Source organism: Strigops habroptila, chromosome 1, assembly GCF_004027225.2.
Source record: "Strigops habroptila isolate Jane chromosome 1, bStrHab1.2.pri, whole genome shotgun sequence".
Classification (NCBI taxonomy): Eukaryota; Metazoa; Chordata; class Aves; order Psittaciformes; family Psittacidae; genus Strigops; species Strigops habroptila.
This window is the reverse complement of record NC_044277.2, coordinates 96870285-96883856: the sequence shown is the minus strand read 5'-3', so window position 1 is coordinate 96883856 and position 13572 is coordinate 96870285. Positions and strand designations below refer to the sequence as shown.

Genomic DNA, 13572 nt, shown 5'->3' with positions numbered 1-13572 from the left:
GAGCCAGCCACTGCTCTTCAGCGCTGCATGGTTCATTGCTGCCTCCATGCCTTTGCTCCGGACCTCTGTCGGGAAGGGCTTCCCTGGCTGCCGGCTGACAGCCATCAGTCAGGGCGCTCTGTCCATTCGCTGCTCTTCACTGTTGATTTCAGAACTATAACATCTTATCAGTGGAAAAACTAGAGCATAAAGAAGGCAAAGGGTTTTCCCAAGATCCCCTGTTGAGCAGGAGCAGTGCATGGCGTGGGATGTCTCCCCTATTCTGGTCCTGTGCTGCACTTCCTTGCCCCTGTTGCACCAAGCTGCGTAGGTGGAAGGTGTTTCTGCAGTCATGCCCCCAGGCATCTGCTTGTCTCTGACTGTCCCGTTCTGCTCTAGGCTACCAATGGTGGAGGAGCCTTCAGTGACTACTCCTCCTCTGTGCCCTCCACACCTAGCATCAGCCAGCGGGAGCTGCGGATTGAGACCGTTGCTGCCTCCAACACACCCACCCCCATCCGCAAGCAGTCCAAGCGGCGCTCCAACATATTCACGGTAAGCGCACTGGGGTCGGAGGAGCTTTGGGATGGGTTTTCTGAGGGTCAGGCAAAGAGAGGAGGGGAAGGGAGCGGATCCACAGCAGTCTTGCCCCACAGGCTTCCGTGCACTAGTCTCTAGGTGAACCTTGCTGTGCTAGCCAGGGAGGGACGGGTGGCAGGGGGTGCAGAGTGGGTGCATGGTGGGGGGGTCTCCCCACAGGATTGTGCAGGAGGGAGCCTTCTGAGTGTGTAGGGACCGTGGTGTTGAGAGCTGCTTCTGGTGGGTGCGTGTGTGTGTGCATGGGGGAGCACCTGAGAGCAAGCTGTTCCTTGCACACGTAGGAGTGTGTGTGTGTATATAGTGTGCATGTGTATGAGCAGAGCTCCCTGATCTTTCTGGGGAGAGCTGCACTTTGTGTATGCACAGCAGCAGTGACCTCTGCCGTTCCTCTCCTTGGGGCTGTGCCCCCGTGCGTGGCACGAAGCCCCTGGCTCCTGGGCCTCCTGTTTGGTGCCAGTTGTGCTGTGCAAGGTGGTGCTGTGCAGAGCCCAGTGCTGGGCACTGGGCTTCCCTCTCTCCAGTACCCAAACTGGGCATCTGTGTGACTTGAGCAGCGCGCCTGGGAACTGCTCTGGGACATGGACGGAGGGGGGCATTAGGGAGTCAGCAAAGCGGTGGGCCCCAGGTGGTGCAGGGTATGTTTGCAGCTATTCTCTCTGCTGGTTGAGCTGCAGCCTGCCTCTCAGCACGCTCTCCGACCATGCACACACCGGTACACACAATCCTGCCCACACACCCTTGCTGTTAGCACAGCCCATGAGTTTCCCTTGCTCTTAGCACACACATACTTCCAAGTCCCCATGTCTAGCATAGATAGCCTCTGTTCCCCATGTAAATGTGTTCCTCTCCCCTGGTGCCCCTGTAAATGTGCTGGGCTCAGGCCTGTCCTCCTCCCCATCTAAATGTGCTTTCCAGCCACCATTGCTCAGTACACTTGTGTCTGCTGTCTGTGGAACTGGCCACCACAAAGTCCTTGTACGTGTTGCACCATGTTGCCCTGTGTGAACAGCTGCCGTTGCTCTGGACCGAGACCACATAAATCCACAACGTCCCATGCCCCATCCCTCTCACTGCACTATTGGCATCCCAGATTGCCCTGACTCCTGGTGCTGGGAGTATGCCCATCTCCCCCAGCTTCTGACATCCTAGAAGCATTTGCTCTGATGTCCTGAATGCTTGGTGCACTCCCCACCGTTCGCATCTCATACACTTCCCAGCTCCTGTATGCACATGTTCCCAGCCCGTACGTGCTTGCCCCCGCTCCCTCTGCTGCCTGGCAGGTAGGCTGTCCCCACCAACCTCCTCCTTGCAGCACACACCTCCCTTGGCAGCAGATCCACTGCTCCTGACGCATGGTTGTTACCTTACGAGCCCTCCCCTCCTCTATGTGCTCACACCTCCCTCAAAGATGCCCTGTAGGTCTCCTGTTGTCGATGGTCATGCTTACTCTGTTGCACTTCAGTGCTGATGGATGCTTCGCCTCCCTCCCCGCCGTATCTCTTGCTCATGCTTGCTGCTGTGCACCAGTGCACGCGGGCGCTCATGCACTGCCACCCATCCTTCTGCTCGCCTGCGCGCCGACGGGTTCTGGACTCGCCGTCAGCTCATGTTCACGCTGTCTCACTCCTCCTGGAGCCCCATGCTCAGCTCACTTGGTGTGGGCCCACGCTCATGGGGGGAGGAGGAGGGCGGCTTGCTGTGGGGCTCACGCTTATATGCTGTGGACGTCATCATCCGTCTAGGGCTCTCACTTGCTCGCTCATTCCGGGCTCAAGCTTGCTCACTCTCGCTGTGGGGCTCACCTGTGCTCATCTGGGCTTGCGCTCACTCGCCGTGGTGCTGGGGCTCACGCTCACTTGCTTGCTCTTGTGCTGGTGCACATACATGGCTCACATTGAAGTCTTCACCCCATTTGGTCGTGGCAGCAGCAGCAGCTCCCGACACCTCCTCCCGCAGTGGGCCAGGGCCAGGATGAGTAGGGATGGGATGGGAAGGAAGGCTGTTTTTTTGCCGCTAGCTTTTCCCAGGTAGGCAGTGTAGGTATAACCAGCAGCCCCCTGTCCTTGTGGGGTTCCCAGTGGGTACGGGCCTCTCTGTGGTCCAGCTCTGCTCAGCTCCGGGAGCAGCTGCAGCCCCAGTCCCGAGCTGTGCCTGGCTCCTTTGGTGCAGTCCTTCTCCTTTTCCTTTCCTCCTCCTCTCCTGCTCTTGCTCCCTTCCTGCTCCCCTCTGCTCCCCCCACTGGGTCACACCCCACCACCCATGGGGGTCTGAATGCCAGGGACTGCCTGGTGGAGACAGACCCTGCCCAGAGGCGCCTGCCCCGTCCCCGGTAGCTGGAGCCCAAACCCCGACTGCTGCTGTGCCAGTGCCCGCTCCGTGGCCTGTCTGTCCGTCCGCTGGCGCCCATCGCTGACAGACTCGTGTCCGTGTTCTGAGTATAACTTGCCAAACTCTTTATTCTTTCGATATTTGCAGATATGTGCCACTGTTTCCAACTTTTCATCAACAAAAAGGCCTTTCCAACTCCTTCCAAATTAGAAGATCCAGGTGGTTACACACGGCACCTCTGTACAAATTCTCTCACTTTTCATTGCCTCTCCAGGGCCGGATAAGGGATGGGCACTGGGATTGATCTAAGATTAGAGGCTCGCCCGCCCTCCAGCCAGCATGGGTCCCCCCCTCGGAGACACGCAGGAGCCTTTTAAATCCCCCCAATGTAAAGTCTAGGAAGCGCTGAGACGGCCTGCGCCTGCACTTTAAGCTGGGACATTTCTGGGCCTGCTGGATGCTGTCTAGGCACTTTCCATGCTCGGGGATGCCAGGCGGACGACCCTCATGGGATGGGAAGACCTGCAGACCCGCCGGGACCGGGCGACAGCAGCGAGTGGAGCTGGATGGGCCAAAAGACGCTTTGCTGCTGCCTGCGGGAGCTGCTGTTAGCGCCTGCCGCTAGCACTCAGCTCCTTCCTCCCTACTGCACCTCCTGCAGCCTGCATGGACTCCTGCTCCTCCTCCTCTTCCTCCTCGCAGCAGAGCAGCCATCTATGTCTCTTTAGTTTTCTTCTCTTTCAATCTCTTTGTTTTGTTCTGGGCCCAAAAGCAAGTGAATCGGTGTCCCAGGCGCGTGGGGCTCGTGTCCCTTTCTGATCCAAAGCACATGGGGCGCTCCCGGACTGAGGGGGTGTGTAGGACGCTCCAGAGAGACGCTGCCGCTGCCCTTCTGCCATTGTTGTGATTCTGAATGTATTGATTGTGCTCCATGCCGTGTATGACTTGATATTTTCCTCTGTCCTAAGCACTTTGAATGAGTTCTGCTCAACAGACTGTATATTTCATATTGTATTTATTGGAGTTTGCTCGCACCGCAGCCGCCCTCGGGGGCTGGCGGGTTTTGCTCTCAACTCTCTAGACGTGTGATAGATATTTATTGTCCATGCTCTTTTGTAAGGGGCTGGTATCTCTCTCTGCCCGGTGACCTGTGCTACTTTGTATGGTGCAAGTGTGTTAACAGAATAAATCTGTTGGATTAGTAGAGGTGTGAGTTCCTTCACTGCCTTTAGCCTCTCCTGCTTCCATCCATGCTCCACCTGCATCCCATGCCATTTCTGTCTGTCGCCATGTCCTGTGTGCCCCTGCGGGAGGGAGGGTCAGAGGTAGCCCTGTTCTGCTAGGAGGACAGCTCTGCTTGCAGTTGTGGGGGGAGAAGGCAGCTTGCCAGGGGACAGGTTGGGGGGAGACTGGGGCTGGAGTGTCCCTAGAGGGGACGGGTGAGATGCTGGCTGCTCCATGCGCTGGGAGACCTGGCCTGGGGGAGAGTGGTCTGGTCTAGTTTGGTCTGGTCTGGCAGCCTGCTGGGGATGGTGGGACCATGTGTTTCCATCTCCTGTGCCCCCATCTCTAACGGACCTATGTCTCTTCTCTTCCAGTCTCGAAAGGGCGCGGACCCAGAGCGGGAGAAGAAGGTGCCGGAGTGTAAAGCGGACAGTATTGGCAGCGGGCGGGCCATTCCCATGAAGCAGGTTCGATCCTCCTCCCTTCACCCCCATGTCGAGCAGGCTCCCTGGGGAGGTGCCACGAGGCTTTATGGTGGACTGGGGTGCCTTCGCTCTGTGTGGGAGAGCATGGAGGAGCTGGGTGCCCCTCGGGCCTGGCTCACTGGGTGCCCTGGAGCGCTGTGCTGGGGGTGCTGGCATGGACTCCGATCCATGTGCGGGTGCTGGGCGCGGAGCAAGGGCTGCTCTGATGGCTGGCGGAGCGGTTCCAGCAGAGGGCATCCGCACCCTGCATCCGCGCCCCAACGCAGCCCCCGCTGCAGCACTGCGCTCTTCTCTCTTCTGCTCTCCTCTCCTCTCTCTCTTCTCCTCTCTTTCCTCTCTCCTCTTTCCTCTTTCCTCTCTTCTCTCTCCTCTCGCCTCTCCTCATTTCTGCACCTCTTTGCTTTTGCTCTGCTCCACACCAGCCCAGCTGCCCTCCAGCAGGACAGGGAAGCTCTCCTCTCCTCGTCATGGGCAATAGCAAAAAGCCCACGCCATGAGTGTTGTGCATCAGAGGGAGGCAGCCACTTGTTCTCTCAGCAGGGCATTTGACTCCTGCCTCCTGGCTTCCAGGGAAGCTTGAGCTGCCTGGAACTGACCCTGAGCGTTACCTACCCCTGTGTCCATCAGCTGGAAAGCAGTGATGGGTAATGTCTGAGTGAGCCAAGTGGTATGGATTGGCTTGATGGTGTGATTGTGTTTCCACCAGGATTTTCCTTGCACTACTGGCAAGGCTCATCCATGCACTGCTTTGCAGCACGTGCTGTGCTTCTGTTATGCACCATCTGCCTGCACACTGCCAGAGCTGAACTGCTGTGCACGTGAGGCTGGTTATGTTTCGGTGAGACCAGGCTGACAGGGGAATGGGGTGGTGGATCAAAAGAGGGAGACCCTGCTTGCTGCTGCAGCTCCCAAAGCTTCCTGCCCTTTCCAGTCCATGTAGTAATAGCATGGAAGGTTTGCAAAGGGCTGTTGTCAGTGCCACTGACAGGGGAATGCAGTGGAGCAGTGCTGGGCTGTGTTTGGGAGGGCAGTGTGCTGGAGGGCAGCATGGGGGCTGGATGGGAGCAGTGCTGGGGTAGGGGCTGTGGGGTCTCACATGTGGGGGCTCTGCTTCCAGAGTGCCAAAGGTTTGCACAGCCCCAGTAGGAAGGGGCTTATCAGCTGCATGCCAGGTCATGCCCCTTCTCTCCCTGCGGCACAGGTCCTTGTTTTTGATCTCCTGGTTGGAGCAGGGATCAAAGCTCCTTTAACTGTTTCTTACACCTTTTCTGTTGCTGGGGTGCTTGCACCTCTGTACACACTTCTCCTCTCATTTCCACACAGGCCTGGCTGCCTCTGCACATACTTGGTAGGGGCCGTGTGCTGGAGATGATGGCCATGCCTATGGCAGCACCACCCAACACTGACCAGAGGGCTGCAAGTTGAGCATCACAGGCCCTGCCTCCATGCCACGTGTGCTGCCTTTTTGGCTGCCAGTCAGTGTGGTGGGGACATGGTTTGTGGTGGCAGCGCTGGCGTGCTCTGGTTTTGAGTCAGCCAGCATGGCAGGTGGGGGAGACAGTGCGCAGTGGCTGTGCAGTGATGAAGGGAGGCTGAGGGCAGAGCGACTGGAGCCTTGAACTGGACCTTGACCAAAACCATGCTGCTGGCGCTAAGAGGTCTGATTGTGGAAGCATTTCCATGGCCTTTGGTTTCTGGACCTTTGGGTTGCCTTTTCTGCTATTTCCCTTCACTCAGCAGAGCAAGATGGTTTCTTTACCTGCTCCTCTGTCTCTCTTTGTTGCTAACTGGGCCTGGCCTTGTCCAGTCTGCTGGAGATCACAGGGTTTAGTGTAATTATTAAGTTGTTTCTGCTAGGCAGAGCAGTGCTATTACTGAGTTCAACAGGTAGAGAACTGAGACAGAAGAAGGTCTAGGTCTGTGAAACAAAGCTTGGACATTATTCCTGTGCTTTGCAAGAGGAAGTAGGTGCCAAACTGCCTGCCTGGTGCAGGACTTAAGTGAAGTGACCAGTTTGTACAGCAGCTGCTTGCCAGGAGATCCTGGAGCAGAACGTTACCTTGTGAGACCTGGGTCCATGCCCAGGCTCAGGACTGGCACCTCCTGTAGCCAAAGCTGCAGAAAGTGATTCTGCAGAGGAGATCCTGGCAGTCTTTTTACAGGAACATGTACGGACACTGGGGGACGCAGTGTCTTGTCAGAAAGGTAGGCACCAGTCTGTGCAAATGGCTCTCCATCCCTGGGCTCTGACTGAGTGTCTTACACCGTAATGGAGTTGCTGGCCCTGTGGCAATGTTCAGGCCACAGAGCGCTGCTCTGACCTGTCTCTTGAGATACTGTGGCACTCTGAAATTGCTACCCTCCCACTGCTTGAATTCAACAGTTGTACTGCAGCATCTTAGGAAGGCACAGAGCTTTGATCCTAAAGGAGAAAGCAGGCCAGTATCCACATAGAATCATAGCATTGGATTGGATTGGAAGGGACCTTAAAGGTTATCCAGTTCCAAACCCCTGCCATGGGCAGGGATGCTTTCCACTAGACCAGGTTGCTCAAAGTCCTGTCCAGCCTGGCCTTGAACACTTGCAGGTTGTAGGTTATATGTGTAAACATGCAGTGTGGTAGATCCAGAGTATCAGCAGGGTGCTGCAGTTCTGCACTGTCCCTGCTGCAGCCCTTTGCCGGGTTGTGCCTCCAAGAGGCACCAATGACTTGATGCCACCAATGAGAAAAGGAGCAGAAACTCTCAGCAGCTGTAGCTCCACATCCTAAAGATTCAGGATTGGCAATGATTGCTCTGTTCTCTGATACAGATCTGCCCTTTCTGGAAGATCATGGAGATCTAGTTGCTTGCTATCTCTTTGAAGGGCAGCGAAAGAGCAGGGCCTTTAGTTAGTTTTACTCTCACATGGTCTGGTGGTATTGCTCAGCCATAAACCAGCAGAGAAGCCAGTCATTCAGAGGGCTGTAGAGTGGCAAACATGCAGGATCTTCTGCCTGGATGCTTGGGCAGATTCAGACTGCTTCGCTTCCCTCAGCATGTGCACTGCTGGGCTGATGGCAGCAAATGCTGTGTTGGGGGTGCTGCAGCCACTGGTGGGTAACCTTGGGAGCAGTTTGATTCCTCTGCTTGGAAGAACAAGACTGGTGCATGCTTAAATTGCCTGAGATAGCTGAAGTCAGTGGGTGATGAGGGGCAGCAGTAGGGGTGGTTGCCCCGCAGACTCCTTCTATGAAACCTGTGGCTGTGATCGCTTTGATGGGTGCATGATCTCTTCCTGGACTCTATGGGAAGTAGCACTAGGGACTGCTGGTACTCGGTGCTGTGGGTTCCTGCACAGAGCCGAGTTGGGATGGTTGGGAAGACTGACCACGAAGTGGGAGGCTGGGTTAGGTGATGCAGAAAGGAGAAACACTGGGAGAAGAAGGGACGTATGCTGCCACGGAGATGTCGTGGCTGGCTGCCGGTTGTCACCACCTTCTCCGGCACACCTGATAACAGCGCCTCTGGGTGACCTGCTCTGTGTCCCTTAAGCACCCTGCACACCTAGAAAAGATGGAAATCCCCATTGGGACAAGCGAGACCATGGATGCTGGGGCCCCTCTTCGCCTTCGGCAGCACTTCCTCTTCCTCCAGGCTGCGGGAGTAGTCAGTGCCTCTGCTGGGGCTGCTCCACACCATGGACTTGGGATCCCCTTGCTGTGATGTCGTTTTGGGGCTATGTAGGTTCAGATGGTCTTGCAAGGTTGGAAGAGCTTCTTAATAGCTGGACGCTTGTCTCTCAGAAGTGGGTTAATTAGGCCGGGAGACTAAGCTTCCCCAGCTGTTCGTTACTAGGAATGAAGTCGTAATTGAACTTGTACCAGATCCTTTCTGGGAAGGTTGTGCTGAATGTACAGGCAGCCCGGGGGTCCCCAGGTCCCTGGCCTGGCTCAGTTTGGGCCATGCACTCCAGTAGGGCCCAAGGCGGGTGACTCCTCCTCCTTGGGAGCTGGGATCATGCTGGGAGCTTAGATTACATTTAAATTGCCATTTGCATTTTCCAATCAATACGCGACTTTACAATTAAGTTTGGTGTTAAAATTCTTAGCAAAAAGTGAGTGGAAGGGAGATTTCTGGAGTAAACGAGTCCTTTGGGGGCCATCGCTGCTCCCTGCTTCATTACGCTGCATATTGCTGCTGCTGCTTTTACTGTGCACCACCACAATCCAAACACAACAGACACTCGCGCCGGCCGACAAAATGCCGGGAAAGAAAGGAAAAGTGAGGAGAGGAAGAGGGTTGGGCTTTCTTGTCTTTCACCTCTGGCAGCTTCTTCCTTTCGTGCATGACTTGGGAAGAAACTTACGGAACCATGAGTTAATTGTAAATCTTTCCCTGAGAAGCAGAGGGAGCTTGAGGTGCGACAGGGTGAGCAGGGGCCTCATCATCCTGAGGAGCCCAGCCTGGAGGCACGCTGAGGTGCAGGAGCACACCCAGGACCTGCATGGAGGGGATGAGTTCAGCTGCCTCCAGCATTTCATGTGTCCTTGTCCTCCTTGCCCCTTCTCACTTCTCTCTGAGCTGCTGCAGGGGCCTTCCTCCCTCCAGGAAAACCAGAGTTCCCTGGATGCTTCTGGGCCAAAGCCCTGCGTCCTGCCGTCAAAAAAGAAGGAGTTGGGCTGCAGAGTTGTAACTTGAGGCAGTCAGCACAGTAGCACCGTTAAAATCTGGAATCCTCTTGGCTTCTGTCCTGTGCCTCTTAATCTCCAGTACAGCAGCAAATAAGTTTAACTGAGCTCTATCCCTCAATTCAGCTGTGTTCTTGAAAATGTTTGGCCTTAAGGGCCCCTTCCCCCCCCCCTTCCCATTTTATTAGATGTTTACTTAGACTGTGTCGTTGCTCCCAATTTTGGACTCTTGTGCCTTCTGGCTTGAAAAAGTGGGCTGCCAGTGCTTGATTCTCCGTTTCCAGCTGTGGTTTTGCTGGTGTTTCAATTTGCGAAGTTCCACATTTGTAGCTGAACTAACTGCAGCTGGTCTCTTCTCTGCAGACAACACATTTTTGGGGCTTGATAGAAGATGCAGCAGCCTGAAAGTGTTGAAGTAGGTATTTTGCAGCACCAAGGTGCATCAAGTCGAAGGCACATCAAGGAGAGGAGAGGCAGCCAGAATTGTTTTGCAGTATGTATTGGCAGGTCAGACTGCAGAACTGAGCCAGGTTTAGGGCCAGAAGGGATCATTATGCCCAGAAGCCAGAGAGTTTTACCCAGTGACTTTGAGCCAAATGTGTAACTTCAGCCTGGCTTGGAGCAGATTTGTTTGAAAGATATCAAGCAAATGTTCTCAACTACAGAGAATCCACCATTTGTTTAGTGTAGTATTAAACTGTCTTTACACGTGAGGAGGAAGAATCACTTTCATACACTGTGTGGGAAATGCATGGCCCAGTAGTGGTGCTAGAGCAGATAATTTTGTGATGGTCAAAACCAGAGCGGAGCCAGTCTGGTGTTGAAGAAACACAGGTACCGCTCACTCTGTATGAGAGGATGGCTTGTGAGATCCGAGAAGCAGTCGTGCTTCTGGCACAGTCAGGCCCCGAGTGGGCTGCCTGTGCTGGTCAGGTCACTGCCCTTCAAGCTCTGGGACAGCCAGGGACTCCAGGGTGAGCAGGTTAATGCTCTTAGGAGCATGTTCTGCGGCATGGGAGTAACAGACTTGGGGCTGCAAGTCCAGAGGAGAGAAGAGTGCACAGAAATGTAATCACAGTCTTCAGATCACATTAAAGGCTGCTGCAGAGGGCTTGGGACTGCTCTGTGTGGTCACCGCCACAGGGGGCTGACAAGAAAGCTGGGGAGGGACTTTTGACAAGGGCAGGTAGGGACAGGAAATGGCTTTAACCTGACAGAGGGGAGGTTTAGATAAGATCTGAGGCAGAAGTTCTTCCCTGTGAGGGTGGTGAGGCCCTGGCACAGGTTGCCCAGAGAAGCTGTGGCTGCCCCATCCCTGGCAGTGTTCAAGGCCAGGCTGGACGGGGCTTGGAGCAACCTGCTCTAGTGGAAGGTGTCCCTGCCTGTGGCAGGGGCTTGGAAATGGATTAGCTTTAAGGTTCCTTCCAACCCAAACCGGTCTGTGATTCATCGGGGAGGCACAGGAAATGCCAGGGTCTGATCCCCGGTGGGGAGGAACGTAGTCTCTGTCACTGGTGGTTTTTACGGAGAGGTTGGAGTGATGTGGGTCCACCTGAGCTGCCCTGGGGAGGGGTGTGGCGAGGTGACCTCCGGACACTTCCAGCTCTGCTTTCTATGATAACATGACACCTGGAGGTAACACCGTCTGCCTTGTCCAACCTGACAATCCCCTGCCAGGTTGAGTTGCCTTCCTCACTGAACCCCGGGAGCTCAGGAACCTCTCGGTGATGGTGCTTTCCAGCCCTGAGAGCCCACCCTGCTGGGTGGTCTGTCCCTGGAGCAGGACCTTGCATGAGCTGAACTAAAATCCATGCTGTACTCAGGAGCCCAGTTTGTACGAGGCAGTTTGTGTTAACGACCAGTCACTGCAGTGACTTAGCTGTGAAATTTCTGTGTTTCCTTCAAATTCTCTGATTTTTTGCTTTCTCTGAGCTCATTTGGGAAGACATTGGTTAAATCCCGTGAATCAAATGCAGATTGGCAGGACCTCTATATAAGTATTTCTTTTGGACATGGATTTGCCATTTATGATTACACTTGTACTCACCTATGATTATGTTTTGAGATCTTTCACTTAACCAGTTTTTACTCCATATATTAATGGCTTTGTGGATTTTGTATAGTTGGTTTTTAATGATGTGTGCTGCCGAGTTAAAATCCTGAGAGAAAACTAAAAATGCTGTGTCGGCACAGTGACCATTGTCATGAGGTGTTGCCATCTTACCAAAAGTAGGATCAAACTTCCCTGATGACCTATTTCTGCATTGATTGGCGTTAGTTCCGCTACTGTACCCTTGTTCCTTGCTGATCACTTCTTGTGGTGGTTTTCCACAGTTTTGCCCAGTGTAAGTGTCCAGCTAAATGGCCGTAATTACGAGGGTCATTGCTTTTCCCCTTGCAGATCTTGGCAAAGCCTGAGCTTTCAGACTGCTGCCATGTTCCGAGGCATGTTAAAATCAGCACCTTTTAACCGCTGCTGAGTGAGCTCTTCAGCTAGTTCTCTCTGAGCTGTTGAAGGCAAGGGACCAGATCCTGCCACCAACACAGCTTAGCTTTTGCTGCTCTGTTTTAATTTTCTCTCCCTTGCACGGGTAGGAGGCGTTTCCCTTTCACACTGTTTGCTTCCCAAGTACTGAACATAAGCGGTCATGGAGCACTTCTGCCTTTTCTGCATCATTTATTGCCGATTTCATGGTCATGTCTGGCAGTGTTGTTACTCCAGCATGTGCCAAGCTCTACAACTTTTTGTTGTGCTCTTCCATCATGCAGGCACAGCAGCCTCTGTCTCTAGGCAGTGGGACGGGGCCCCCAAATATGCTGAGGCTGGCAGGACAGAGACTTTCTGTCCAGGTTTTTTGAGGAGGTGCTGGCCTGGGGCCCAGATTTTTGCCGTGTTAGGAACAGCCAGTCTGGATGTCTGTCCAGACAGGGCTTTTGGAGGGCCCAGGCCCGACAGTTGGTAGATCCAGCTTTTTCCCAGACTCTGTTATTCATAACAGAGAATACTTGATGTTCTCTTCCCAGTCCCTGCTCCAGAGCCCTTGTGCCTGGCTTCTCATCCTGTCTACCTTCTCCCTTTCCACCTCTGGTCCTACCTGGTGCGTGATGAATTGCTGCTAGAAGCAGTTTTCCTGGGGAGGCAGAACTGGGTGGGGAAGGGGTTGGGGGTGTCCAAGCTCTGAGCATTGATTCAGATCAATGGAAGTTAGTTCTGGATTAGTTCTGGGTTGGGTGGTGCGAAGAAGGAGCTTCAGGGCATGGGAGCACAATCATTTTCAGGCCCTTAGCAGTGTGCTTTCCCTGAAGACGATCGGATGGGTCTTATGTAAATCCTGATAGGGAAAGGAGGTAAACTGACCCCTCAACTGCCCAGACATGTGTCCCTAGCTCCATTTGTTGGCATCTTGAGGAAAGAGTTGAAAGCAGGCAAGAGAATACACATCCCCTGTGGGATCTGTATCTTGAGTGTTGTTCTGTTGATTGCCCTTTGCCTGTCCCAAATTGTCCTTGCCCTGACCGTCCCTCTTGCTGTGCTTTCAGTGACGGAAGTAGGTCTGGGAGCACTGTGGTAACAGAGCAGTGTCGGTTGGTTGTGGAGTTGGCTTCTGCCTTGTGTTGGCACTGTCCTTCAGCACAAGAATAGTTGCCCAGGGTGGAGTGATTTGGGACAGCAGAATGTGTTATGGGTCCCTCAGAGGATCTGGGCATCAGTACTGGCATGTGGAGACCCTCATCTCTGAGAAAGGGGGGTGCTGTCCATGGAGACATGCTGGGATTGATGGGGAAAGGGGTGCAGCCCTTTTCCTACCAGCCCCAGGGAAAACGCTGTTGGGAAGGCCCACATAGAAGATGGTTTCTTGTGTCTTTATCTTTGTGTTTTTAAAAAGACTGGTCTCCTACAAGGGGCAGTGCTGGAGCTGAGCGGGAGTTTCCTGGACCAAACAAGGTCTGAGGCTCTTGACACTTGTCTTTCAGGGAATTCTCCTCAAACGCAGTGGCAAGTCTCTCAACAAGGAGTGGAAGAAGAAGTATGTGACGCTGTGTGACAACGGAGTCCTCACCTACCACCCCAGCCTGCATGTAAGTACTGATCTGGGTTAGGATGAGGAGCGGGGTGAGGTGGAGCAGTGTCCTCCTGCTGATGCAGGTCCTTCTGCAGATGCCACAGTCACAGAGAGTTGCTTGGACAGGGTTTGGCAGCAGATGAAAGCTCTGGGCAGAGCCCAGTGCAGGAGGTCCAGCATGAGCCCTTGACAGAGCAGGCATATGCAGCAGAGCTGTTTTTCA

General features: G+C 54.2%; 1 protein-coding gene across 4 annotated transcripts in view; it reads left to right on the top strand.

The window, feature by feature from the left end:
* AGAP3 (ArfGAP with GTPase domain, ankyrin repeat and PH domain 3) overlaps positions 1–13572 on the top strand; it is a 135181-nt gene that overhangs the window by 72317 nt on the left and 49292 nt on the right. For 3 of the 4 annotated variants that reach the window (XM_030491467.1, XM_030491374.1, XM_030491555.1), the window contains exons 8-10: positions 379–534; positions 4506–4598; positions 13261–13365. In XM_030491467.1, coding sequence (XP_030347327.1) covers positions 379–534; positions 4506–4598; positions 13261–13365 — 354 coding nt within the window. Of the gene's footprint in view, positions 1–378; positions 535–3054; positions 4114–4505; positions 4599–13260; positions 13366–13572 lie in introns of those variants that run through there. The other variant, XM_030491644.1, reaches the window with a different exon arrangement.